Source organism: Melanerpes formicivorus, unplaced genomic scaffold (assembly GCF_026170545.1).
Source record: "Melanerpes formicivorus ecotype bairdi unplaced genomic scaffold, bMelFor1.0.p_v2 SCAF_80, whole genome shotgun sequence".
In the NCBI taxonomy this organism is placed as follows: Eukaryota; Metazoa; Chordata; class Aves; order Piciformes; family Picidae; genus Melanerpes; species Melanerpes formicivorus.
Window position 1 is genome coordinate 3,082,407 of NW_027142432.1, and position 27,954 is coordinate 3,110,360.

General features: G+C 45.6%; 1 protein-coding gene across 1 annotated transcript in view; it reads right to left on the bottom strand.

Annotated features, from left to right (window-relative positions):
• Positions 1-27,954, bottom strand: part of LOC137454451 (zinc finger protein 721-like) — a 144,583-nt gene that overhangs the window by 96,777 nt on the left and 19,852 nt on the right. Inside the window, 1 exon segment of the mRNA XM_068164489.1 lies at positions 6,426-6,439. Coding sequence (XP_068020590.1) covers positions 6,426-6,439 — 14 coding nt within the window.

The window sequence follows — 27,954 nt, forward strand, 5'->3', positions numbered from 1 at the left end:
ACTTCTGGAGAGGTTTCATCAGCTTCTCGGTCTCTGAGGTTCATGGACTTGGCACCAAAGCCACAAGAGATCTCCTTTAAATGCCTTGAGCTGGTCCTCTGCTCCTGGGCCAGGCTCCTGGACTGGAGGGAGCTGCTGGCAAGCAGACAGCGCTGCAGAGGCAGCTCTGGCCAGGAGCAGCTCCTCTGCACCACACAGCAGGGCTGAGGACACTGCCAGAGGATCTCAGGATGATGAGGAAGGCAGAGAGAGCTTCAAGGTCACCAGGACTGAGAGGGTGACTGAGAGCTCACTGGAGGAGAAGTCACTGCAGTCACTGACACAGTGAGGCTGTGGGTGCAGGACACTGCAGCTGTAGCTCCTGCAGGCATCTCCATCTCGGCAGCTGATGCTCAGCTGAAGGCTCCTGGAGTGTGCACACAGAAGGAGGATCAAAGCCCTTCAGTTCCATCCTGTGAGCAGCAGTGATCAGAGCTGGGTAAGGAGAAGGCTTCACCCCCATCCCCTCTGTCTTTCTCTCTTCCCTTCACTGCCTCTGCAGCATTGCAGGCCTGGTCCCTGTTTCTCCACCTCTCCATGGGACTCTCGTTCCTTGGGATTGGGCTGTTGGTCACTTTCTCTTCTGACTCCAGGGGAATCTTCCTGGCAATGCTTGGTCCCTGCTGCATTTGAAGCTGTGATGAACTCTGCCATTGGTTGGTAGTGATGGGGACTGAGCTGATCCATTCCTCATGCAGCTCAGGGACAGGGGTTACAATGAGCCTGAGAGAAGTGTGCCCTAACTTGTCATTGCCTTTCCCTCCTTGGACAGGTCTCCATGGCCACAGGCAGCAGATGTCCAACAGCAGCTCCATCACCCACTTCCTCCTCCTGCCATTCCCAGGCACAAGGCAACTGCAGCTCCTGCACTTCTGCCTCTTCCTGGCCATCTACCTGGCTGCCCTGCTAGGCAATGGCCTCATCATCACCAACATAGCCTGGGACCACCACCTCCACACCCCCATGTACTTCTTCCTCCTCAGCCTCGCCCTGCTTGACCTGGGTGCCATCTCCACCACTGTGCCTAAATCCATTGCAAATTCCCTGAGGGACACCAGGGACATCTCTTATACAGGATGTGTTCTCCAAATATTCTTTTCAGTATTTCTAATACCAACAGAGTATTTTCTCCTCACCACCATGTCCTACGATCGCTATGTTGCCATCTGCAGACCCCTGCACTATGAGACTCTCCTGGGCAACAGAGTTTGTGTCCACCTGGCAGCAGCTGTCTGGGCCTGTGGGGCTCTCTATGCTCTGCTGCACACAGCCAATACATTTTCCCTGCCCCTCTGCCAGGGCAATGCTGTTCACCAGTTCTTCTGTGAAATCCCCCAGATCCTCAAGCTCTCCTGCTCCACATCCTACCTCAGAGAGCTTTGGTTTATTGTGGTCAGTGTCTCTTTTTTCTTTGTCTGTTTTGTGTTCCTTGTGGTGTCCTATGTGCAGATCTTCAGGGCAGTGCTGAGGATCCCCTCTCAGCAGGGACGCCACAAAGCCTTTGCCACCTGCCTCCCTCACCTGGCTGTGGTCTCCCTCTTTCTCAGCACTGGCTTCTTTGCAAACCTGAAGCCCTCCTCCATCTCCTCCCCATCCCTGGACCTGGTGGTGTCAGTTCTGTACTCAGTGGTGCCTCCAGCAGTGAACCCTCTCATCTACAGCCTGAGGAACCAGGAGCTCAAGTCTGCCCTGAGCCAACTGATCCCTGGATGCCTTCAGAAGCAATAAACTCTTTGTCTTCTCCTGCAGAGCAGTTCTGATGTCACTCAGTGCAGACCCAGCCTGGTTTCTCGAGTTATGGCTGCTGCTGGTGCTGTTCCCCTTGGGAGAATATTGTTCCCACACAAATGTCTTTCTTCAGACCATTTCTGGTTCAGTGTTGTCCTGTCTGGTGTGACCCAGAGGCTGCAGACATGAGGAGCTGTGCTCCCTGTGTGGTCAACACAAGAAAGGACCCTGCAGGGAGTTGTTTCTCTTGTTTCCTTCCTGCAAGGTTTCTGTGGAGCTGCAGGGCAGTGCCTGTGTGCAGAGGTGGAGGGGCAGAGTCCCAGCACAGCAGCAGTGCCAGTGCCAGAGCTTGGGCTGTCCTCACCTGCTCTTTATTCCCTTCCAGCCTCTCCTGCTGAGCCTCTGTGGTAGGGCAAGGCCTAAGTGCTCTGGCAGCTTGGGCAGTGTACTGCTGTGTGGCAGTGCTGGGTCTGCAGGCAGGGTCAGGCCAGGGCTGCTTGTGGGATAGAGCTGTGATCCAGAGCAGCACTGCCATCAGAACAGGAGGTCTCCTCATGCCTTCACACCCCATCCCCCTCCCATTACAGACTGCACCTACTCAGAGTCCAATGTTTTTCTCCAGTCCATTTCTGATTCAGCACTGGACTGTCTGCAGTGACCCAGAAACTGTAGACATGAGGAACACTGTTCCCTGTGGTTTCAAAACAATCAAGGACCCTTCAAGGTTTGTCTCTCTGAGCACCTTCTGGAAAGCTTTCTCTGAAGCTGCAGGGCACTTCCTGTGTGCAGAGGTAAAGAGGTAGACTCCCACTAGAGGTTGCTGGGCTCTGATCCTTGGAAGAATGTGTCAGGCTCTTGTCCATTGTTCAGGACACTTGGACAATAGACAATGGTCTGAAACTGATGAGGTTCAGGCTACACAGAGAGACAAAGTTTTCCAACATGAGGATAATCAGCCCCTGGAAGCTGTTTTCCTGAGAGTGTGCAGGAGCTCTGCCCCAGGCAGTGACCACTACATGTTTGGCTCAAGCCCTGAGGAATCTGCTGTGATTCTGCTTAGAGCTGGAGGTTGGTTGAGACACTTCCTGAAGTCCCTTCCAGCCTGACTGCTGCTGTCCTCCCTTGCACTTCATAGCTTCCAATTAGGGAAAGCTCTTGGACCCTCCCTGTTCACAGCACTCATTCCCAGCAAGTGCAGAGCTTTCTCACAGGGTATCCCAGCCAGCACTGACCACATCCTTCACTTCACTCAAGATCTTCTCTGTTACTGTTGCAATACACTCCACAAAGAACCTCTGACCCTCCTGGCCTTGCACTTCTGGGGTTGTACCTTCTGATGGTATTGCTGAGGTTCCTGTGGTATTTACCCCCTTGGGTGGCAACTCCATGGAACAGTTTTCATTCTATGCCTGTAGTGTCCTGCAATTCCCAACACTGTTAACTTGTTTGAGGCACTGGCCCTCTAACCTTAAATGCTATCATGCTGGGATTCCAGTCCACAGGGACCTCAACATGTGAGTGGATTTGGCCATCAAAGGCCTTCTGAAGTTTGACAAGGCCAAGGCAGGCAAGGTCTGCACTGGGGCAGAACAACCTCATGCCTCTGGACAGGCTGTGATGTGACCAGATGGGCACTGATCCTAGGAAGGGGCATGGGAGTCTTGATGGAAGCCACATCAGATGGTGAGGTTCCCATTTCTAAAAGAGGGTGGAGAAAGTGGAGAAGTGCAGAGAGATTCACAGTATCACAGTATCACTAAGGTTGGAAGAGACCTCGAGGATCATTAAGTCCAACCTGTCACCACAGACCTCATTCTCTCATGAAGGGCTTAGGGCCCCACAGTACAGGACCTGTGTGGCAAGCTGGAGGCAGCTGGACCACTCTGGCCTGATGAAGGGCAGGTACATGACAGTCTAAAGGCAGACAGCACCTGCCTGGAGAGGTTTTGGAGCCAGGCTCTTCTGCAGTGTCAGATGGCATGGCAGAGACAGCAGTAAGAAGGTGCTTGCTCCCAGGAGCTTTGCCCTGGGCCATAAGCAAGTTCGTGTCTGCTCAGTTTTGTCTGTTTTGTGTTCATGGTGGTGTCCTATGTGCAGGTCTTCAGGGCAGTGCTGAGGATCCCCTCTCAGCAGGGATGCCACAAAGCCTTTGCCCTCTGCCTCCCTGTGTCAGTTTTAGGCTATGCCTTTCAGAAGAGACAGCTACTGAGCACTCTGGCTGAATGTTTTGGTGTAAAAAGGAAAACAAAGATAATTCTAACCGAATCTCATTGGTAGATCAGTAGGAATGTAACTTTAAGGTTTTGCTCTGTGCAGTCAGCCTGAGTCTGTTTCAGTCTTGGTCTGGACAGCTGTTTTTCTTTCTTCTGTGCTTGGTGCCGACCTTGGATTAATGAGAGAAGAAAAGAATTCTTCCCTTAGCATATGCTTTGAACTAACAGAATTTCCCTTAATAATTACTTTTCTCTCTAACCCTTTTTGGGAAAAAAGTGAGGAAGGGGGAAAAGGTTTTTTTGGGGGGGACCCTCCTCTATTGGTGGGGGGGCAGTTTTTCTCTGTTACTTTCTTTCCTGTATATTTTTGTATACACTGTAAATACTGCATGTTGTGTATATATTCATTGCAGTTCATTCTGCTTGTGAAATACAGCTCTTTTCCATTTTGCTTCTCTGACTGAGTTAGCTGTGGTTTTGGGGGGGGGGGGGAGAACTGAACTTTTCTCACTACCACACATACCTAAATCCCCCCTCCTTATTTTTTGTTATTGTTGTTGTTCTTTTTAACCTAAAATGAGAATGCATGTTGTGTTATAATTAATTTTGACTTTCCCTTTAACTGTTTAAAATGATGGCAAGCTGGTGAGGTGACAGAAGTCCGTATGAACATTTTCTCTAATCACACAACAATCAAACAATCATAACAGTCAGCCCCAATTCAGCTGAGGTTTTTTTAGTAAATTCTTCTGATTGATGCTTTTGATCTCAGATTATCATAACAGTTACTGTGATCGATGTTCGACTTCATATTCTTGATTCTTCTGCTGTTGTTTATTGCGATGATTGCAGTTGACATGGGGTAGTTATCTCTTGCTGGTATCACTAAAACCCTTACCTATAAAATATACTATTTTTTTGTTATTGTTATTTTTTTCTGGATATATTTTTTAACTATTTTCAGAATTTTATTATTTTTATTTTAATTTTTTATTTCAATTAATTCTTTATTTTTTTTTATTTCTTTAATGTTAATTTTTAATACTTTATCATGCCCAGCAGTGCTCCACAGACGTTTGCCATGGCACTGTGGGCCATGGTTTAGTGGCCATGGCGGTGTTGGGTTGATGGCTGGGCTCAATGACCTTAGAGGTCTCTTCTAACCTTAATGATTCTAGGGCATACTGAGCCCAGTCCCTTGCCCTTGAGAGCCTGGAGGCAGGCAGAAAGGAAGGAAGCATCTTCATTTATTAAATATAACACAGCTATGGACACCAAGGCCCTGAGGAGTGAATCCGGAGGACCGCTGGGCCCCTCCCAGTGCATGCCCATCCATCAGGTCCCCTCTGTCCTGACGCTGCTCCAGGACCTGGGAAAACACAAACATCAGCACCATCATGTGATGTTTTTTTTCTTTTAATTTTAATTTTATTTTTAACCCAACTTTTTAATTTTTTTTTTATTTTTTGATCTTAATTTTAAAATTTTTTAAATGGTAATTAATTTTTTATTTTAAATTTTTTATTTTCTTTATATTTTAATTTTCATTTTATTTTTAACGTAATTTTAAATTATTTTTTATTTTTAAAATTATTTTGATTATTTTTATTTTTAATGCTTATTATTTTAAAATATTTTAATTATTTTGATTTTTTAATAAATATTTTTCATCTAATTTTTAAATTTAAAAATTGTTATTTTTTCATTAATTTTAATTGCTTTTATTTTATTTTTAATTTTTTGCTTTTTTATTTTTTAATATTTGTATTTTTTTTTCTTATTTTTCACATTTTTTTTTTTATATATCCTTTTGTTTTAATCTAGTAGTCCCTATCTTAATAACCCTTTATTTTTTGCTAATAATCCTTATGGGTTTTGCTAATAGTTATTTTTTGTTACTGATCCTTATGTTTTTAGTTTTTTTAATTGTTGTTGGTTTTTATTATTACTTTGTTGAGTTGTTTTTATTTTCTTTTTTCTTTTGTTTTTTTTAACTTCTTTTATTATTACTATAATTTGTTATTATTTTGTTATTTTGTACTTTTTTTAATCTAAAATTTTTTATTTTGTCATTTTTTATTGTAGTTTTTGTATCTAAGATGTAATTTGGTGATACTGTGATTTTTTGTTTTGTTATATATATTCTTAATTTTTGGTGTGTGGTTTTTTTACTATTGTTTTGTATTTTTTTATTTTTTGTATTTTTTATTTTATCTAGTCAATGTCTAAGAAGGAAATAGAGAGATGTTAGCAAAACTCTAAATAACAAATCTCTGAAAGACATTACAATCAGAAATGATGAAATTAGCACTGTTGCTTTAAATCAGAACAGAGCTTTGGTAGACTAGAGTCTTACCAGGAAAGGGTAGGGGGTGGGAGGTAGGAAGGGGATGTGGCTAGCAAGGTATGCACTAACTGCAATTGTTTCTGCACTAGGGTCTTAACAACTTGCAGCCTGTCTTGTCTGAGTAACCACTGTTCCACCCATACTGGATTAGCTGTTTTCCATTTTAATTTAAGGGTTGGTTGCTGACCAGTAGCCACTACAGAAAAGGAACAGGAACGAGTGTTCCTCCTAGCTAACTTAAGGCATCTCTGGCATCTTTGCCCAACAGAGCAACTGGAAGGGTTAACAAGTACAGTCTTACAGCGATTGATTTGCCATCTTTAAAAGCTAACTGCACTGGCTCTTTGCTAACCCAGGTTGTTTGCATACCTTTTAAACCCATGACTCCAGAATTTGCCATCAGCAATGGCTAGTGACCATTCCACTTATAGCAAGGTATAATAGTGACATTTTCTCCAGTATCCACAATCATTGAAAGTTGTACAGTTTGTCCACAAGAGTGTCTGATAGTTACAATTTCTTCTGGTTTTCCCTTTTGGATTTCTAGGGCCAATAAGATATTAGGGCATACCGGTGGAACCACAGCCTTCTTGTCCTTGAATCCTGTATGAAGCCCTAGGCGCTCGGGACTCAAATGGTATTAGCTGAGAAATTTTTGTCCCAACAGGAGTGCTAACAGGAAGGGTAATGGTATAGTGCATAATTTTCATAGCCCAGTCATAATCATAATCTATTGAACGAGGAATTATAAAGATGCCCTGTCTAGAGGTAGACAATCTGCCAATTAACAGAGCACAGGGTCTGTGACCCAGAGGACCGTGCTGATTGGACTCGACAACAACATTTTGTGGACTCAAGAGTGACATCCACTGCTGTTGCCAGGTCTGCTCAACGCTGCCAGAGGTGGCTGCGAGGGGGGCGGTCCAAGCACCCTGGTTTGGTGTCATCGCACAGGGTGTACTTGCGCTGTAGGAGCAGTTTCCCTACCAACGATAATCTTGAGTAACATGATTAGGTCTGTGACAGTGAGCACAGCACTTTCGAATCTGTCCAGCAGTCAGGCAATTTGATTTAAGGTACCTGGGTTTCCCAGAAGTACGATGTTTACCATCCAGGTTGTTTCCCTTGTGCGGTGGTCGTACTGGTGGTTTCACGACTGCTTCTATGGCCGTGGCTAGATACATTGCCATTTGTTGGTGCTTCATTCATTCTGCTGTCACGAGACAGTGGCACCTGTTGATAAGATGCTGAGAACCTGTTTAGTTTCTTCGTTAGCATTGTCAAATGCCAGAATATCCAGCATTTTTACCTTCATATCGTGAGTCAGATCTTGAATGTGGTATGCAAGGTACTGACAAAGCAACCAAGTGGCCCTGTTAGACCCTGCTGAATAGTGAAAAGCACAGGATCAGAGTTATTGTCCTGGATTCTGGACCACTCTTCGATCACTATATCCTGACTTAATTGCAAAGCCTTATCAGGAAGCTGCAATTGCTGATATGATCTGGCAAAGGTCTCGCCCCAACGAGATGGTTAGTGGTGACACCTTGTAAAGAGTCTGCTGGCTGCCAGGGTGCGGCTTCTGAGGCATTTGCCAGTGAATTGCCACTTAATTGAGGAGTTGCTAGGTCTAAGGCGGTGTGACTTTCAAGTCCATGCTTGCTGACAGGGGCTGAAACTCAGAGAGCACTGTCTTAGGATGTAACTTTTTGTTGCAATCAAAATATCATCCATAGACTTACAGATGAGAAAGTCACAATGAGTCTATCTAAGTGGGAAGAGAGTGCCAGAGAATTCTGGCATGCCTTGAGGCTACCCATTGATATCAGTGGGTGGAGTCTGCCTTAATCGATGACTCAGTAGATGCAGACTTTGTGGAATCCTCTGGGTGTGAGCAAATTGTAAAGAAAACGATCCTTCAAATGAATAATAATCAGGTCCCAATTTGTGGGGACTGGGAGTTGGGAGGCCAGGTTATAAGGCACCCATCTGTTTAACATCTTTATTGATGACCTTGATGAAGACATGAAGTGTGTCAGCAGTGAGTCAGCAGATGACAGGTAGGTGGCAGAGTTGATCTGCATGAGGGTAAGGAGGCTCTGCAGAGGGACTTGGATAGATTGGATCCATGGCCAACATTCCCAGGAGGAGCTTCAACAAGGCCAAGTGCCAGGTCCTGCACTTGGGTCACAACAACTCCAAGCAATGCTCCAGGCTTGGGGCAGTGTGGCAGGTGTGCTGACTGGCAAAAAGGAACCTGGGGGTTCTGATGGACAAGCAGCTGAATAGGAGCCAGCAGTGCCCAGGTGGCCAAGAAAGCCAAAGGCATCCTGGCTGGGATCAGCAATGCTGTGTCCTGCAGGAGCAGGGAGGTGACTGTCCCCTGGGACTCAGCTCTGGTGAGGCCACACCTTGAGTGCTGTGTCCACTTTTGGGCACCTCCATCCAAGATGGATGTGGAGGTGCTGGAGCCAGAGCAGAGGAGGGCAAGGAGCTGGGGAAGGGCCTGGAGAGTAAATCTGATGAAGAGCAACTGAAGGAGCTCGGGCTGGTTGAAGTCCAAGCTCAGGGCACTACAGATACAGTGTGCACCTGCTTGAAATCTAGGGATGATGCAGCTTCTGGTGGTTGTGGGAAGGGAAGAAAAGTTCCATAGAGTGCAAATATTAGGGTTCAGAGTGGAGGTGTCGTGGTTTGAGGCCAGGCAGATCCTCTCTTGCTCCTGAGAGCACACAGGAGGTGAGGATGAAGAAAAGTCACTCAGAGGGGATCCTCATGGTCCAAGAGGCCCTGGCTCTGTGTTTCAAGAAATGGCCATGGAGAGTAGAGACAGAGCAGGGAGGGTACAGAAATGTCATGGTGAGAGCCGCTAGGAAAGCAAGATGGGTGTCAAGAGCATGAAGGGAAAGAGCTGCAGGCATGGGGCAGTGTAGCACCACCTGCAAGGCTGAAAGCTCAACAGGACTAAGGTCTTTCTCCTCCTGTCTGTGGCATTTGCCTCTCCCACCAAGGTCAGGAAGGTGAAACTTTAACTTGAGCCTCTCTGCATCTGACTGCCCAGGCTCTGTGGTCAGGGCTTGGCCTTTCTGCTGCAGAAACTAAACCCAGTGTGGGGGACAGTGTAGGACAATCTGTGGTGGGGATGGCAATGGGCACTGGCAAGGCTGGAAGTCATCAAGAGAACCCAAGTTTTTGCCTTCCTCACTGTGGCAATCATCCACCACCAAGGGCTCTGAGGAGACTTCCTAAGGCACCAGGGGGACATCAGTGCCTCCTTAAACACCCCCAGGAAGGCTGGGGACTGCCATCCCCTTGTCCTTCTCTCAGCATCACAAATCCTACACCCCACCGCACCTGAGGAGCCCTGACCCATACATGAGGGACAGGATCTGCCTGCCCAGGCACTGTGGCCATGGTTTGGCCTTTCTGCTCCATACACCATACCTGGAGTTTGCTCTCCTGCACTTTGCCTTTGTCTGCTGCAATCATGGCCTCCACTGAGCTGCTCTAAGGAGCCCTTGGGAGGCTTTGTTGGTAATGCCCCTCAGTGGGGCCAAGCAGTGTTTCAAGGTACTTTGTGTTTTCCTCCTGACTTCGGAAGAAGTTTCTTCAGCCTTCTCTCAGTACCTGAGGTTCCTGCAGTGAGTCCCAAGTGCCCTAAGGAGATGTTTGTGTCTCTGCAATCTTCTTCAGGATTTCAAAGTGTACCTCACAAAGCTCAATTTTTTATGTCAAAGATAAAATATTTTACTCCATTTCAGTTCAGAGCAGAGATGATAATTCCCCAAGTGACACCGACCCAGGCTGTCTCAGCAGGACATCTGCACTTGCAGGAACATCTGTCCTTCAGGTCTGACACTCTGTGGACAACTGTGGCAGTTTTAGGCTATGCCTTTAAAATTCAGCTGCAGATTTTGAGCAGAAAAGTAGAAAATCATCAATAAATGACTGTTGGGAGTAAAAATGGAAACAAAAGATGACTCTAAACAAATTCATTGGGCAGATAGAGGCAGCTATACCGTAACAGTCTTGCACATTTCACTTCCATTCCCATTCCTTTTCTTCTCTGCTGGCTTAGCTGTTTCTGCTTCACTCAGGGAGATAAATAATGCTTCTGGCTGGCCTTGGAGACAAGAACTAACATTCTAGAGCTGGGATTGTTTAGCCTAGAGAAGAGGATGCTCAGGGGAGACCTTATTGCTGTCTACAGCTACCTGAAGGGAGGTTGTAGCCAGGAGGGGGTTGGTCTCTTCTCCCAGGCAACCAGCACCAGAACAAGAGGACACAGTCTCAAGCTGCACCAGGGGAAGTTTAGATTTGAGGTGAGGAGAAAGTTCTTCACAGAGAGAGTTGATAGCCATCGGAATGTGCTGCCCAGGGAGGTGGTGGAGTCACCATCCCTGGAGGTGTTCAAGAGGGGATTGGACATGACACTTGGTGTCATGGTCTAGTAGTCATGAGGTCTTGGGTGACAAGTTGGACTTGATGATCTTTGAGGTCTTTTCCAACCTTATTGATTCTACGATTCTATGATTCCCTCCTTTCAACTCATTTTTTTTTTCTCTTTGGTACAAAGGGAAATGGGGAAGGAGGTTTTGGAGTGGTAGCAAAGCATCTTCCCTGGTTTCTGGGAGAACCAAGAGAGGTGACAGGGTTTTTATTCAGAAAGCCTGCACAGACTCCCAGTTGGTGGAGCAGGAATTGTTCATTGGCACAGAACAAGCAGTTTATACAGGAAAAATCCAGCAGGCTAAGCAATTCCCTGACATTCTTCCACCACTGCTGCTCATTGAATTTTCTCCTTCGATATGCAGCTGTCAATCGTTATCTTCATCCCATATCAGGTTGAGCTTCTCCAGCATGGAGGCAAGTGTCCTCCTGTCTCGCATTTCAGGTTGTTTACCGTAGTTAGTTCTTCTTTATCACCAGGCCAGCCTTCCAGTATCAGCAGCCTGTTGCTCTTTCTTGTCCTGAAACCTTCCATACATACTTTCTGCTTTCCTACAACTCCCCATTTTTATATGGTTTAAACCAGCAGCCATCACTTGTGTCCTGACCATCCTCCTGTTCCTGAAGGTTATGATTACAAACACCATGAACACTACAATTACAATGCCAATCACCACAAGGATTCCACCTCTAACCCACACTCGTAGATTCAGACCTGAGAACCAATTGTTTGGATTCAGCCAGCTCAGATCTTTGTTCAGTGCTTGCCATGTTGAATCAATCCTCACCTGGTGTTTATTTGCTAATTGCAGTTCCAGCTGATGCTTCAATGTTTGGACATTATATTTCAAGGAGCAATCAAAGGCCCCATGTAAATGTGACCTGAGTGAGTTCCAATCATGCTGAGAGTCATTCCAAGACAAGGATGTTACACACATGTCCTGCTTGTGATATTCCCATCACACTGCAGTATCATATGGGTCCGCAAGGCAGCTTGTTGGTCTCCTAACCAAACAACGCTGGCCTCAAGCATGCATAACCTTGCCATTATTTTCTCATCTATAGCTTCCTGCAGCTGCAGATCATTTGTCACATTGGTCAATAAAGTTCTCACTGTGTCACAGTTTGTATGCCCTTTGTCAGAGCTGTAACTGAAGCAGCTGGGGATGCTAATATTATCACAGCTGGTATTATAGCAAACATTAGCCATCCCACAAATCTTTTTGTCCTTTTTCTAGAATCCTTTAGTCCCTGGTCTAATAGCCTGAGAACATGATCCAATCCACTTTCACTCTCCCACCCTCTTGTCATATTCACTGGGATCCATGCCTCTGCCCTTCTTCGAAAGGGAATGATCATGCTCCACTGATCAATGTCCTTATTGTAATGGGTTGGGGCAGACCCCTCCCCACCATGGGCAGAAATAACGACTCAGACAAACGGATTGCAAAAGTGATGGAAAGTTTAAATGGGAAAACAATAAAAACAACAATGAAAGTTTTACAGAGAACCACAAGCACCGTGACAAAAGAGAGAGATCCCAGAACATACCCAAGAACATCCCATCCCCACCTGGGGGTACACCCAAACCCCCCAGGGCTCTTTCCTCCTCCCCCCACCAAACCCAGCCTTAGGCCTGAGCAGGCCCAAGGGAGGCAGCTCATGCCATTTTACCTAGGCAGCAGCAGGGGACAAAAGAGGAAGTGAAGACCCCGTGTGGATGTTTTATAGGGGAGCAGGGCATTATGGGAATGCAATACCTGTTTTCCTGTAACCACCCCCCTTGGCTGGGCCCACCCCTTGGGACCTTGCAGGAGTGGTCTGTGCAGTGGCATCTGGGCCAGCACCCAGTCTAAACCACCACACTTATCAATAATACAAGACTTAAAGGTAATATTGCTACAACTAAGATGATAAATGCTTGCTTCATTATAGATTGTACAATCAAGAGCTATTCCTAACACCTATGGGTGGGTAGTACACACAGTAGCAAAGGAACTAGAAAGTACAGGTTCTACTAAGATGCCTTTACACCTACGAGGTGGTGGAGACACCATCACTGGAGGTGTTTAGGGGGAGACTTGATGGAGTGCTTGGTGCCATAGTTAAGTTGATTAGATGGTGCTGGATGATAGGTTGGACTCCATGATCTTGAAGGTCTCTTCCAACCTGGTCTATTCTATTCTATTCTAGTCTAGTCTAGTCTAGTCTAGTCTAGTCTACTCTACTCTACTCTACTCTACTCTACTCTACTCTATTCTAAATAGTTCTCTTTACCAATGGTAAAGCTAACCTCCACAACTGTTTCCTTATCACACTTTCAGTACCATTCCATGAGAGCTGTGACACAGGGCCTTCCCATGATACACAAGGTGATTTTATCTTTGTGGATTCACATCAAGAGATACAAGAGTTAGCCTCTTACACCACCCTGTCAATCAAAGATAGAAGCAAGAAAGAAAGAAAGGAAGGAAAGAAGTTTTAAACAATTTTTACAATAGACATGAGTTTTGATTGGCTAATGGCACCAATCTGTTTTACACCATCATTAAACACCAACTGCATATTGGACACTACATTTTGAATCAATCATATAAAATTATACAAGGTTAAAAAGTAACAATGCTGAACCCCATAGAAAATAGGACAAAATTTGTTTCATCCCTGTTCCTCCTGGAAGCCAGGAGAACAAATCCATAACCTACGCCCTGCCCCAACAGTCCTTCAGTTGGAACTGAAGTGAGAGCTTCCTTCCAGATTCAGATGTATCTGCAGGGATAGGAGGAAGGTAGAGTCCTGTGACCGGTTGATGTTGTCCCCTTAAGAAAGGGGATATGGTGGACGGAAGTTGGTAAACGGAAAGAACGGATCTAAACTATTTCATTGGTGAAGTGGGAGGAAGCACCTTCTGAACTGGGACAGCAGGAAGGTATACTGGGCTTTCCAGCACTTTTCTGCAGTCTTGCTTCCACCTCTTCTTCAGGCAGCAGCTTTCTGTGCTGGGCTTTCTGCCAAGGCTTCGGCCTTCAAACTGACAAACCTGATAAGGCCTGTATTAACTCCTTTCCAATTAACACAAACTGCTTCTAATTTTTTTTTCCTCTTCCTCTCTCTTCTCTAACCTGCTCTGGGGAAGAGGGGGAGAGCGGAGGTGGGGAAACCCCTCAGCAAGGGGGGGGGGGGACGGACTCTCATTTCTGTGTTACTCTGTTGTATATCTTTGTATATATTGTAAATATTGTAAATTTGTATATATTCCCCTGCATATCCTACATTGCTTTGTAAATATAAAGCTCCACTGCTTTGATAATTCAGCTTGTGAGTTTTTTTTTTCCCTTTCCCTTCAATTTTCTTTCCCTTTACCTTACAAGGGGGGAGGGAGGAGGCTTCTTGGCCTTACCCTTCCAACCCACCACATTTTTTTTTCTTGGCGTACCCAACGTGCGGCAGATAATTAGTTTAATTTATTACTTGATTGATTTAGTGTTTTCCAGCTGAATTAGCAAGCATGAAGGTGTTGTGGTTCGTGGAGCGATTATTCTTTTCAATTTTTGGGGCTCTGGTTTACAGATATTGTTTGGGTTTGATTTTGGATTACCTGGGCAAATATTTGGTGCGGACAATTTATATGTGGGTTATGTATAAAGTTAAATTATGGTATGGAAAATGTATTAATTTATTATGGCCAGTGAGATGCAGGAATGTTACCTCCACCACTCTCCCAATTGAGATAAATGGTTTTAAGATTCCGCCTGAGGAGAGAGTAACTTTAGGTGATGCCTGGGATCCAAAAGTGATTTATTTGATGTGTATAAATCTGTTGCTGGTGATGGTAATTGCATATTTACTGTTCTCTCTGCGGCGAGAGAGAAAGATATCCAAAGCTTGTTTTGTTATTAAAACTAGATCAAAAAGAAAACGCCATGGCTCTGGATCAGTCCCAGAGTCATCTAGTGACGAAGAGTGTGGGGAATCTGTGTCAGTTAAAAAGAAGGCTAAAAAGTTAATTGGTAAAGCAGCTCTAAATGACCCTGCTGATTCTGGCAAGCTGCCAAGGGCGTCGGCTGGTATCAACATGGCGCCTATTCCTTCTCCCACTCCTTCTCCTTCTTCTTCTTCTCCGTCGGCCAGTAATGGAGCAACGTCACTTCCACCCAATCCCTCGGTGGGACCGGAAGTCACTGCCCCAGCAGCTGATTTATCTCAGGACCTGTCAGCTTCCATTAAGGTGGCTGTGAATTCAAACACAGCTCCAGTTAAGGTGGCTACTTTAAAGACTAGAAGTGGAAAGGCCAAAGATGGAGAAGAAGAGGTGGAGACTGATCCTGGTGAGGGGCCCTCTACTCTAAAAGATCCTGCTCAGGAGGAAGAGAAGGTTTGTTTTAAAGATCTAGCTAACCTAGTGAGATCAAAGCAGGATACAGATGAAGCTAGGAAAGCAGCTGGCAAAGGTGGTTCTCAGCTTAAAGAGATCCTTAGGAGAATGACAGCAGGATTATATGGGCAAAGAATTCAGGGAGACGATGAGGAAGATGATATTTCAGAATGTTCTTCTCCCCGCGAGGAATTGCGAAATGTCCGTAAAGATTTCACCAGGGCAGATAAGGAGCCAGTTCTAGCTTGGCTTAGTAGGTGTTATGATACAGGTGCTCCAGCTCTAACAGTTGGAGACAAGTCAGCAGCTCAGTTAGGAACTCTCTCGAGGGATAATGGAATAGATAGACATCTAGGCAGGGCTCTCTGTAAGGTTAATCTGTGGATACGCCTTTTAATGGCGGTTGCCTGAGATACCCTTCCTGAGATGATCTTCCATGGAACCCTAAACCCTGGACTACCATAGATGAGGGAATTAAGCGCTTGAGAGAATTTGTTGTTAGAGAGCTACTCTATGGTGAACACGAAACTCTGAATCCTGATGACATTCCTGTGGGTATTGGTCTGGCTAAAAAGATCATCAAACTTGCTCCTTCTAATTATGCAAACATTCTGGCAAGCAGAATTGTGTCAAGAAGTTATGGTGGAGCTTCTCCTACGGTTGGCCAATTCAGTGATCAAATGAGACAACTGGAGGATAGCATGACACGTGGTTCTTTCGTTTCAGCCATTAAAACTATGTCTGGTGATATACAGAATTGCATAAGAGTGTTAAAAGATGAATTTAGAAATTCCATATCCCAATTGGCACAGAAGGATAATTTCAATTCTTCCTCCAGGTGGATATAAGTTTCATCTGTGAGGAACACACGTCCTCCAAGGAGGTCATTCCAAAACAGATCAAATCGAAACAGACCACCAAGGCGATCACGTAGAACTATTTGGATAACTCTGCGTGATCAGTTTGGTGAGAACATGAACCGCTGGGATGGCCAACCAACTTCTAATCTTTTCAGGAGACTGAGAGAACTGCAAAGTGGCAGAACCCGAGGTAGCAATACCAGAAGGGTAGCTGTTACTTCCACAGTTCCCCAGAACAACTCTAATGGCTCCAACAGTGGCTCCAGTTATAACATGCAAAGTTATAACCCTGCAAACTATGTGCAATGCACATGTGCGCATGTTCCCCATAACTAGGGGTGCCCTGCCTCCCGCCAGGGGGAGGAGAGGGATAACAGAGATAATAGAATCTATTGGGATGTGTACATCCAGTGGCGTGGCACTTCACAATTTCGGAAGTACAGGGCCTTGGTTGACACAGGAGCTCAGTGCACCATAATACCATCAAATTATCAGGGATCAGAGTCCATAACTATTCTGGGAGTCACTGGTGGATCTCAAGAGTTAAGTAAGGTAGAGGTTAATATAAGTTTAACTGGTAAACAATGGAGGAAGCATACAGTTGTGACCGGACCTGATGCACCTTGTATTTTGGGAATTGATTTTCTGAGAGAAGGGCATTTCAAAGACCCTAGAGGTTACAAATGGGCTTTTGGAGTAGCTTCTATAGAAGTTGATGGACAAAAATTAAAGCTATCTGCTAGACCTGAGCTTTCTGATGAATCTGCAGTTGTGGGACAACATAAGATACAGGACATTAAATTGCCAGTTGCTTCTCAGACTGTGCATCACAGACAATACAGAACCAACCGTGACTCTTTGTTGCCCATTCAGAATCTGATTCGTCAGTTGGAGAGTCAGAAAGTCGTCAGCAAAACTCATTCACCTTTCAACAGTCCAGTGTGGCCTGTGCGGAAGCAGAATGGAGACTGACGTCTGACGGTAGACTACCGAGCCCTAAATGAAGTGACACCACCTATGAGTGCAGCAGTACCAGACATGATGGAGCTACAGTATGAGCTGGAATCCAAAGAGGCCAAATGGTATGCTACCATAGACATTGCTAATGCATTTTTCTCTATTCCTATAGCAGAGGAATGCAGGCCTCGATTTGCTTTCACCTGGAGAGGAATCCAGTACACTTTCAACAGACTGCCAATGGGCTGGATCCACAGCTCAAGCATCTGTCATGCAGTAATCCACAATGCTCTGGAGAAAGGCGGTGCTCCAGAACACATCCAGTTCATCGATGATATCATCGTCTGGGGTAAAACTGCTGAGGAAGTCTTCGAGAAAGGTAACAAAATCATTGACATTCTTCTGAATGCAGGTTTTGCTATCAAGCGAGACAAGGTGAAAGGACCTACCACAGAGATTCAGTTTCTGGGAGTGCGGTGGCAGGATGGATGCCGACACATTCCAGTGGATGTGGTAAATAGTCTCTACCATGGCAAGTCCCACAAACAAGCAAGAGACCCTACGTTTCTTGGGGATAGTGGGATTTTGGAGACTGCACATTCCTGGATACAGTCAGATTGTGAAACCTCTGTATGATGTGACTCGAAAGAGAAACCATTTCCACTGGGGACCTGAACAACAAGCAGCCTTTGACCAGATAAAGCAAGAGGTAGTTCAAGCAATGGGTCTGGGACCTGTCTGAGATGGTCCAGACTTTAAGAACATTTTGTACACGGCTGCAAGTGACAATGGTCCAACCTGGTGCTTGTGGCAAAAAGCTCCAGGTGAGACACGTGGACGACCTCTTGGTTTCTGGAGTCGAGGTTACAGAGGTTCAGAGGCTAATTATACTCCAACAGAGAAAGAAATTTTAGCTGCCTATGAAGGAGTAAAAGCATCTTCTGAAGTGATTGGAACTGAATCACAACTTCTCTTAGCTCCCAGATTACCAGTTTTGAATTGGATGTTCAAAGGCAAAGGCTCCACACCACATCATGCCACAGACTCAACCTGGTCCAAGTGGATGGCTCTGATAACACAGAGAGCTCGAATGGGAAATCTTGAAAGACCTGGTCTAGTGGAGGTGATCTCATGTTGGCCTGAAGGTATCAACTGTGCTAAACCTCCAGAGGAGAAAGTATCTCGTGCTGAGGAAGCTCCTCCTTACAATGACCTTTCTGATGATGCTTTGTTCACAGACGGTTCCTGTCGTCTTGTTGGGAACAAGCAAAGGTGGAAGTCTGCAGTGTGGAGTCCAACACACCGAGTTGCAGAGGCGAAAGATGGAGAGGGAGAATCCAGTCAGTTCACAGAGGTAAAAGCTGTCCAGCTAGCTCTTGACGTAGCTGAACGTGAGAGATGGCCAAAGCTTTATCTCTACACCGACTCATGGATGGTAGCCAATGCTCTATGGGGTTGGCTAAAGAACTGGAAGAAGAGTGGTTGGCAGAGGAAAGGAAAACCCATTTGGGCAGCCGACCTGTGGCAGGATATTGCTGATCGAATCGAGAGAATTCCAGTGAAAGTGAGACACATCGATGCTCACATTCCTAAGAGCAAAGCTACTGAGGAACAGCAACACAACCATCAGGCAGATCTAGCTGCAAGAGTTTCTCAAGTAGACATGGACTCTAGTCTTGATCTCGACTGGAAACACCGAGGTGAGATGTTCTTAGCTCGGTGGGCTCACGATTCGTCAGGACATCAAGGCAGAGATGCAACATACCAATGGGCTTGTGACAGATCCATAGACATTTCCATGGATGCTATCACACAAGTCATCCATGACTGTGACATTTGTGCTGCTATTAAGCAGGCAAAACGACTTAAGCCCTTGTGGTATGGTGACAGATGGTCCAAGTACAAATATGGTGAAGCGTGGCAGATTGACTACATCACTCTACCACGTTCTCGTTCTGGTACGCAGTATGTGCTTACTATGGTAGAGGCAAACACTGGATGGTTGGAAACTTATCCAGTTCCACATGCAACTGCACGCAACACCATTCTCGGTCTGGAGAGACAGATCCTGTGGAGACACGGAACTCCAGAGAGGATTGAGTCAGACAACGGAACTCATTTCAAGAACAACCTTGTAAAGAGCTGGGCAAAAGAGCACGGTATTGAGTGGATATTCCACATTCCCTACTATGCACCAGCTTCAGGGAAGATTGAACGCTACAACGGTTTGTTGAAGACCACTCTCAAAGCCATGGGAGGTGGATCTTTGAAAAACTGGGAAAAACATTTAGCACAAGCAACCTGGCTGGTAAATAGTAGAGGTTCAGTGAACCGAGCTGGACCTGCACATTCAGATTTGCTACGGAAAGTAGAAGGTGATAGAGTTCCTGTTGTTAGAGAAAAGAATCTGTTAGGTAAAACTGTTTGGGTATTTTCACCCTCAGGAGAGGCTAAACCTGTCCGAGGGGTGGTTTCAGCTGAAGGTCCGGGTCACACTTATTGGGTAATGCAAGAGAATGGTGAAACTCAGTGTGTTCCACAAAGAAATTTAACTTTAGCTGAAAGAGGTTAATTTCAAACTGCTGTACAGCTACATCGCGTCCAAAGGAAGAATCAACGAGACATCTACGGTGCACGAACCCTGAGATCCCTGAGAGCCCTGAGTCAACTAAGAGACCCTGAGAATCCCTGTTTCCCTTTTCTTCGCTTCGTCGGTGAAGAAATGAACTGTTTTCCATTCTTCTCATTTTCTGATTTTCTTGGACTTTTGAATCATCTACATCTGAGCATAGCCGGAATGGACTATGAACTTTACTCACGAACTGTAAATATCGTTGTGGATTGGATGGACAGTGTGAACAGCCAATGAAATTGTTTAGAAGGGGGGGACTGTGACCGGTTGACGTTGCCCCCTTAAGAAAGGGAATATGGTGGACGGAAGTTGGTAAAGAATAATCTAAACTATTTCATTGGTGAAGTGGGAGGAAGCACCTTCTGAACTGGGAGTGAACTGGGAGTGAACTGGGCACTCTGGTACTTCTATCTTTAGTTTTGCTTCCGCCTCTTCTTCGTGCTGCAGCTCTGTCTGTGCTGGGCTTTCTACCAAGACTTCGGCCTTGAAACCGATAAGATAGAAGGCCTGTATTGACTCCTTTCCAATTAACACAAAACTGCTTTTAACTTCTTTCTTTCTTCTTTCTCCCTTTTTCTGAACTACTCTGGGGAAAGGGGGGGAAAGAGGGGAGAGCGGAGGTGGGGAACCCCCTCTGCCGAGGGGGGTTACTCTCATTTCTGTGTTACTCTGTTGTATATCTTTGTATATATTGTAAATATTGTAAATTTGTAAATATTCCCCTGCAAATCCTACACTGCTTTGTAAATATAGCTCCACTGCCTTGCTAATTCAGCTTGTGAGGTTTTTTTTCCTTTCCCTTCAATTATTTTTTCCCTTTTACCTTACAAGGGGGAAGGGAGGAGGCTTCTTGGCCTTACCCTTCCACCCCACCACAAAGGTACTTTGGAGTTTTCTTCTGCCTTGGACTTCTTGAGAAGCTTCTTGGCAGTACCTTGGCAGAGTCTCCTGGCATTACCTAAGGATGTTGTAATCAGCCCCAAATACTCCATGGGGCTCATTAAATACTGCTGAACCTCTCATTATTGCCAAGGTTTCTGCAGATAATTGGAGAGGTTATTATTGCACAAAGCATCTGATAAAAAAGTACTTTCACAGGGTGAATCAGAGCCCTGAGACATGAGTGAGGGATAGGATCTGCCTTGCCAGGGGCTGGGAGTCAGGGCTTGGCCCTTTGGATCAAAGAAATCTCTCCAGGTTTCCTCAGCAGCAGAGCCACTTTGAGCTGCTTGTCCTGACCTGTCAGCACTGCCTCAGTTCTCTGCTCTCACCACAGCCTGGAGATGCTTCAGTGCCTCCAGTGAAGCTTCCCTTGCATCCACTGTCTCCTCCTGCTCTGACCAGACCCCTGGGGACCCTTTCCCAGTATGCTTCAGTGGGACCCATTAAGAGTAGAAGAAACTTCAGAGTTTGAATCCAACTTTGACTCCTGGAGAGGTTTCATCAGCTTCCCACTCTCTGAGCTTCATGGACTTGGCACCAAAGCCACCAGAGGGCTCCTTTAAATGCCTTGGGCTGGTCCTTTTGTGCTGAGCCAGGCCAGGCTCTTGGGCTGGTGGGAGCTGCTGGCAAGCAGACAGCACTGCAGGAGGCAGCTCTGTCCAGGAGCAGCTCCTCTGCACCACAAAGCAGGACTGAGGACATGCCTAGAGGATCTCAGGGTGATGAGGAAGGCAGAGAGAGCTTCAAGGTGGCCAGGACTGGGAGGATGCTGAGAGCTCACTGGAGGAGACGTCACTGCAGTCACTGACACAGTGAGGCTGTGGGTGCAGGACACTGCAGCTATAGCTCCTGGAGGCATCTTCGTGACAGCAGCTGATGCTCAGCTGAAGGCTCCTGGAGTATGCACACAGAAGGAGGACCAAAGCCCTTCAGTTCCATCCTGTGAGCAGCAGTGAGCAGAGTTGGGTAAGGAGAAGGCTTCACCCCCAGCCCCCCGCCTTTCTCTCCTCCCTTCACTGTCTCTGCAGCACTGCAGAGCTGGTCCCTGTTCCTCCACCTCTCCATGGGACTCTTGTTCCATGGGATTGGGCTGTTGGTCACTTTCTGTTCGGACACCAGAGGAATCTTCCTGGCAATTCTGTGTCCTAGCTGCATATGAAACTGTGATGAACTCTGCCATGGGTTTGTAGTGATGGGACTGTGCAGATCCATTCCTCATGCAGCTCAGAGAGGGAGGTTAAGATGAGCCTGAGAGAAGTGTGCCCTAACTTGTCACTGCCTTTCCCTCCTTGCACAGGTCTCCATGGCCACAGGCAGCAGATGGCCAACAGCAGCTCCATCACCCACTTCCTCCTCCTGCCATTCCCAGGCACAAGGCAGCTGCAGCTCCTGCACTTCTGCCTCTTCCTGGCCATCTACCTGGCTGCCCTGCTGGGCAATGGCCTCATCATCACCACCATAGCCTGGGACCACCACCTCCACACCCCCATGTACTTCTTCCTCCTCAACCTTGCTGTGCTTGACCTGGGTGCCATCTCCACCACAGTGCCAAAATCCATGGCCAATTCCCTGAGGGACACCAGGAACATCTCCTATGCAGGATGTGTTGCTCAGGTCTTTCTGTTTGTGTTTTTCATTTCAGCAGAGTTTTCTCTTCTCACCACCATGTCCTACGATCGCTACATTGCCATCTGCAGACCCCTGCACTATGAGACCCTCCTGGGCAGCAGAGTTTGTCTCCACCTGGCAGCAGATGCCTGGGCCTGTGGGTTCTTCCATGGTGTGCTGCACACAGCCAATACATTTTCCCTGCCCCTCTGCCAGGGCAATACTGTGGAGCAGTTCTTCTGTGAAATCCCCCAGATCCTCAAGCTCTCCTGCTCCACATCCTGCCTCAGGGAACTTTGGGTTATTTTGGTCAGTGCCTGTTTATACTTTCTCTGTTTTGTGTTCATGGTGGTGTCCTATGTGCAGATCTTCAGGGCAGTGCTGAGGATCCCCTCTCAGCAGGGATGCCACAAAGCCTTTGCCACCTGCCTCCCTCACCTGGCTGTGGTTTCCCTGTTTATCACCACTGGCTCCATTGTCTACCTGATGCCCTCCTCCATCTCCTTCCCATCCCTGGACCTGGGGGTGTCAGTTCTGTACTCAGTGGTGCCTCCAGCAGTGAACCCTCTCATCTACAGCCTGAGGAACCAGGAGCTCAAGGATGCCCTGAGAAAACTGATTCCTGGATGCTGTCAGAAGCAATAAACTCTCTGTCTTCTGCTGCAGAGCAGTTGTGATGTCACTCGGAGGAGCTGTGCTCCCTGTGTGTTTAACACAATAAAGGACCCTGCAGGGAGTTGTTTCTCTGCGTTCCTTCCTGCAAGGCTTCTGTGGAGCTGCAGGGCAGTGCCTGTGTGCAGAGGTGGAGGGGCAGAGTCTTTCCAAACACCCATTATGCCTTGTCTCAGTAAAAACTTTATCCCCTTATGCACTCCCATTACAGACTGGGCCCTGTCCCAGTACAAACTGCATCTCCTGACTCCCTCCCAGTACAGGCTACACCCTGTCCAGGTACAAGCTGATGCCCTGATCCCATTGCAGTATTGTCCAAGATCTGTCCCAGAGGAAACAGATCCAAAGGCATCACCCAGTACAGATTGGAGACCATCCCACTGCAAAGTGGAAGCTCTGGCCCCCTCCAAGTACCAGCTGTCTGCATCCTAGTGCAAACCAGATACCATGACTCCTTCCGAGCGCAGACTGTGCCTGCTCCCAGGGAAAGCTGCATCACCTGAACCCCTCCTAGTACCAGACTGGGCCCCATCCTAATGGGACGGAGATTGGAATCAATACAGCTGACCAGTATGATCGAATATTGTTCCTTTATTTTTCCAGTATTGCAGGCCTATGGTGCAGGCCTGTGGTGCAAGTATAGCACAGTAAAGTAAAGCATAGAAGAAGAAGGGAAAGGAAAGGCAGAAGTGTGTAGCAAGGGAACTTCTACAACTTATATAAGATTGGAAAGCCTTGTTGGCATGGCTTCATTGGTTCCCTAGGAGTGACCACACATTGCACTATTATAGATTATTGGTCCAACCACTAATGACATGTGAGGTTGTTGATGCAGGTGCATGTCCTGCTGTTCCAAGATAACTTTCTATGTTTACAGCTACCAGTGTCCTGTTTTAGTTACATGCTGCAGGCACAGCACTGTTTTGCCACACTGCTAGCTGGATCTGCACTTATGCTGAGCATGGCCTACCACCATGTCAGGCTCTAGGCCTGCACTGCCAGGTTGCTCACACTGCTTGTCGCTGGCATTGCCACAGGGGACAAAATCTTGCCTTTGCTCTAGGAAGCAGAAAGGCCAAGTCCTGACCACTGCCCTTGCAATAGAAGAACCTCAAAGTCTCAAAGCAAAGTTTTTCCTCACAGGCCTTGGTGGCAGAGGCAGCTGCCAGAGCCAAAGGGACAAAAGTCTTGGTCCTGTTGGGCTTCTCAGCCTCACCAGAGCCCCTGGCCATGCCTACTGCAGCCTGTCCTACATTGTCCCATGCCTGCAGCTCTTTCCCTTCAGGCTGCTGACACCAATCTTGCTTCCCCAGCCAGCTCTTCCCCTGCCATTTCAATCCCTTCCCTGAATGTCTCAGCTCTCCCTGTCATGTCGTGACACCTCTGGATGGCCTCATGCATAGCAGCTCTGCCCTTTCAGGGACATTTCTTTGGCTTCATCTCCACTCTGAACCTTGCAAGCTGCACATTGTGGAGGTTTTGTTCTCTTCCCAATCCCCAGAAGAACTCCACTGTCTCTGAAACCACTCTTCAGTCATGTGCACGCTGCTATGGCAGTGCCCTGAGCCTCCATTCACCAGGCTGAAGCAGCCCAGGCCCCTCAGCCTCTCACTCCACAGAGATGTCAACCCCTGTCCTGGCAGATCTCCTCTCCAGCCTCTGCAGTTCCTCTCCATTCCTTCAGACTGGACATTCCCACATCCAGGGACCAAACATCTAGAGGTGGCCATAGCAGTACTGAGTCTGGGGGAGGACAACTTCTGTGTCTGGGTGACCACACTCCTCCTTCCACAACCCAGCCTCAGTTGGTTTTCTCCACTATGGTTGGCCTTTACTCCCTCCCAGGGCATTTGGAATGGTTCCTCGCAAAGCCTGTAGTGCCTTTCTGACTGGGTGGTTTGAACCTTAACTGGTACTTAAGAGCTTTCCCCGCTCCCCCTTTCCTCTTTCCCAATAGACAGGAAAAAGAAAGGGAAGTACCCAATCCACCAAGAAATAATTGTATAGTACTAATTTAGAGCTAATACGGAGAGCTAATAATAATAATAGTGTGTATTAATGGAAACTTTAGAGCTTATACAGACTCAGAGAGCATTGTTGGCATAGCTTCATTGGTTCCCCACGAGTGACCACACATCGTACTGTTATAGATTATTGGTCAAACTACTAATAACACACGAGGTTGTTGATGCAGGTGCATGTCCTATTATTCCCAGATAACTCTCTGTGTTTATAGCTACCAGTGCCCTGCTTTGGTTACATGCTGCAGACACAGCACTGTTTTGCTACACTGCTAGCTACTTCTGCGCTTATGCTAAGCATGGCCTACACTGTGTCAGGCTCTAAGCCTATACTGCCAGATTGCTCACATCACTTATTGGTATGATTGCTACAAATCCCCCTTTTTGTTTTTGTGAGCAATCTGGTCATGGGAGTTGTACCCATCCCATACAGCATAAGTTGATCATCGCGTGCATTAAAGGGGATAGCCTTAACAGCATTATCAACTGTAAGGCACAACGGTACAGACTAAGAGTAAATAATGAGAACAAGAAAAACATTAGCAAGGTAGTCAGGTCTGAATACATTGCATACAAAGATCAAGGCACAAAAGTTCACAAATACAGCAAGCCAATCCTCAGCACTATCCTATGTAATCTGCTCTAAAGATATGATACATCTTTATTTTTCCAAGATGGTTGAGAGTCACAAACTGTTTAGGCTTAGCAAGACTCTCCTTAATCCATGAAGATGAAGCTGGCCAGGCTCATTCTCCATAGATAAAGAAAACTACTTGCAGGCAAGCAGTGAGAGTGAAAAAGCTCCATTGGTGTGTTAAAGATGGCATTCTGAGTACTCATTATTCTAAAACTGAATGCAACACAATGAGGCCTTTTCACTCCTCCTAATGATACTGATCTCTTAATGTTCACATAACAGTTAAGCAGTCACGACACTCAGTTATAAGTTAGATGCTTTCTGTTGACATCTTGGATTAACGTGACAGTCATTGAGGTCAGTTCTAGGCAGGTTTGCTGACTGTCATTTTCATGACAGTTGTGCTGTATTCGTGCTGTCCTGTGGTGAGAGGGTTGCAGCACTTTGCAAAGTTGATGTTTCTAGGTGCTGACATGAGCTAACTATCTCTTGTTGGTACCATTAAAAGACTTTTTGCTATGGGGTATTCTCTCTTTTCCCCTTTTCTTTTTTTGGGGGGAGGTATTTATTTGTTTGGTTTTGTTTTCAACCTAAAATGAAGATGTATGTTGTGTTACAATGAATTTTGATTTTCCCTCTAAGTGTGTAAAATGATAGCCACCTGGTGAGATAACACATAAGTTCACATGAACATTTTCTCTAATCACACAACAATCAAGCAACCATAATATTCAGTCCTAATTCACATGGTGCTGTGGTACATATGTCTGATTGATGCTTTTGATCCCAGATTATCATAACAGTTATTGTGATCGATGTTCAACTGCATGGAAAATGCTGTTTCCTCATTGTCTTGATTCTTCTGCCGTTGTTTGTTGCAATGATTGCATTTGAAAGAAAAGAAGGCTCCGAGGTGACCTTATTGTGGCATTCCAGTATCTGAAGAGAGCCTACAAGAATGCTGGGGAGGGACTTCCTAGGGTGTCAGGAAGTGATAGGACTAGGAAGAATGGAATGAAGCTGGGGTTGGGGAGATTCAGGCTGAATGTGAGGAGGAAGTTCTTCACCATGAGAGTGTGTTACAGTTTGAGCTGGGTGCCCCCCTGCAATGTTTACTTCCTGTGTCCAGAAGTCCAGCCCAGAGGGATGGACACAGGAAATTATGTAGTATTTCATACCACAATCCTTTGCACCACTATAAGATCCAGTGCGGAGTCTAGCACTTTCTCTTTTCTTCCTCCTCCGTCAGCCGGTAATTGGGGGAGATGTCTCCTGGCTTTGGGCCTGGCTAGGCCCAAGGCCATGGGGGGATGGGCAGTCTCAGATCTGGCCAGCTGAGACTAGCCTAGCAGTGGGAGGGGGAAGAAGGAGCCCTGGGGGTCTTGGGTGTACCCTCAGGTGGGGATGGGATCTCTCTGGGTCTGCTTTGGGATTTTTCTTTATCACTGTGCTTTTGCTTTTCTGTAAAAGTTCACTGCTTGCTATTTAAACTTTCCATCACTTTTGCAATCCGTTTGTCTGAGTGTTTATTGTTGCCAGGGGTGGGGAAGGGGGCTGCCTCAACCCAGCACAGTGGTGAAAGCCCTGGAATGGGTTGTCCAGAGAGGTGGCTGAGGCTCCATGCCTGGAGGTGTTTAAGCCCAGGCTGGATGAGGCTCTGGCCAGCCTGATCTAGTGTGAGGTGTCCCTGCCCATGGCAGGGGGGTTGGAACTAGATGATCCTTGTGGTCCCTTCCAACCCTGACTGATTCTATGATTCCATAAATTTTTTTAATTAATTTTGATTTTTTGTTTGTTTTTAATGTAATCTATTTTAAAATCTTTCATTTTTTTGTTGTTTCATTTTTTATCAATTTTTAAAAAAATCTATTTGCAATAAATTAGTTTCATTTTGTTTTGATTTTATTGCTCTTTTTTTGCAAGTTTAATTTTATTTTTTTCCATTATTTTTATTTTTTTAGAATTATTTTTTATTTTTATTTTTAATTGGTTTTTATTTTGATTTTTTTCTAAATAATTTTTTTCCTAATTTCTTTAATTTGTTCTTTCTCTTTTTGATATTTTATTGGATTTTTTCTAATATATGTTTTTTTAATTATATTTTGAGTTGGTTTATTTTTTATTTTATTTTGAATGTATTAATGTATATTTAATATTTTTATTTTTATTTTTATTTTTAATCTATTTTTTATTTTAGTTTGTTTAATTTTTAAGTAATTTTTAAAATTATTTTTATAGCATTTGATTTTTTTAATATATATTTTTATCTATGCTTTTTAATTTTTTTGTTAATACTTTGTTGTTAAATTAAATCTAATTTTTATATATTTCTAACTTTTTTTTTAAATGATTATTATTATTTATTTAGTTTTTTGTCATTTTTCAATTCAATTTTTTAAACTTTTTAATTTTGTTATTTTATTTTTTATTTTAATATTTTATTCTAATTAATTTTTCAATTTTTAATTTTCATT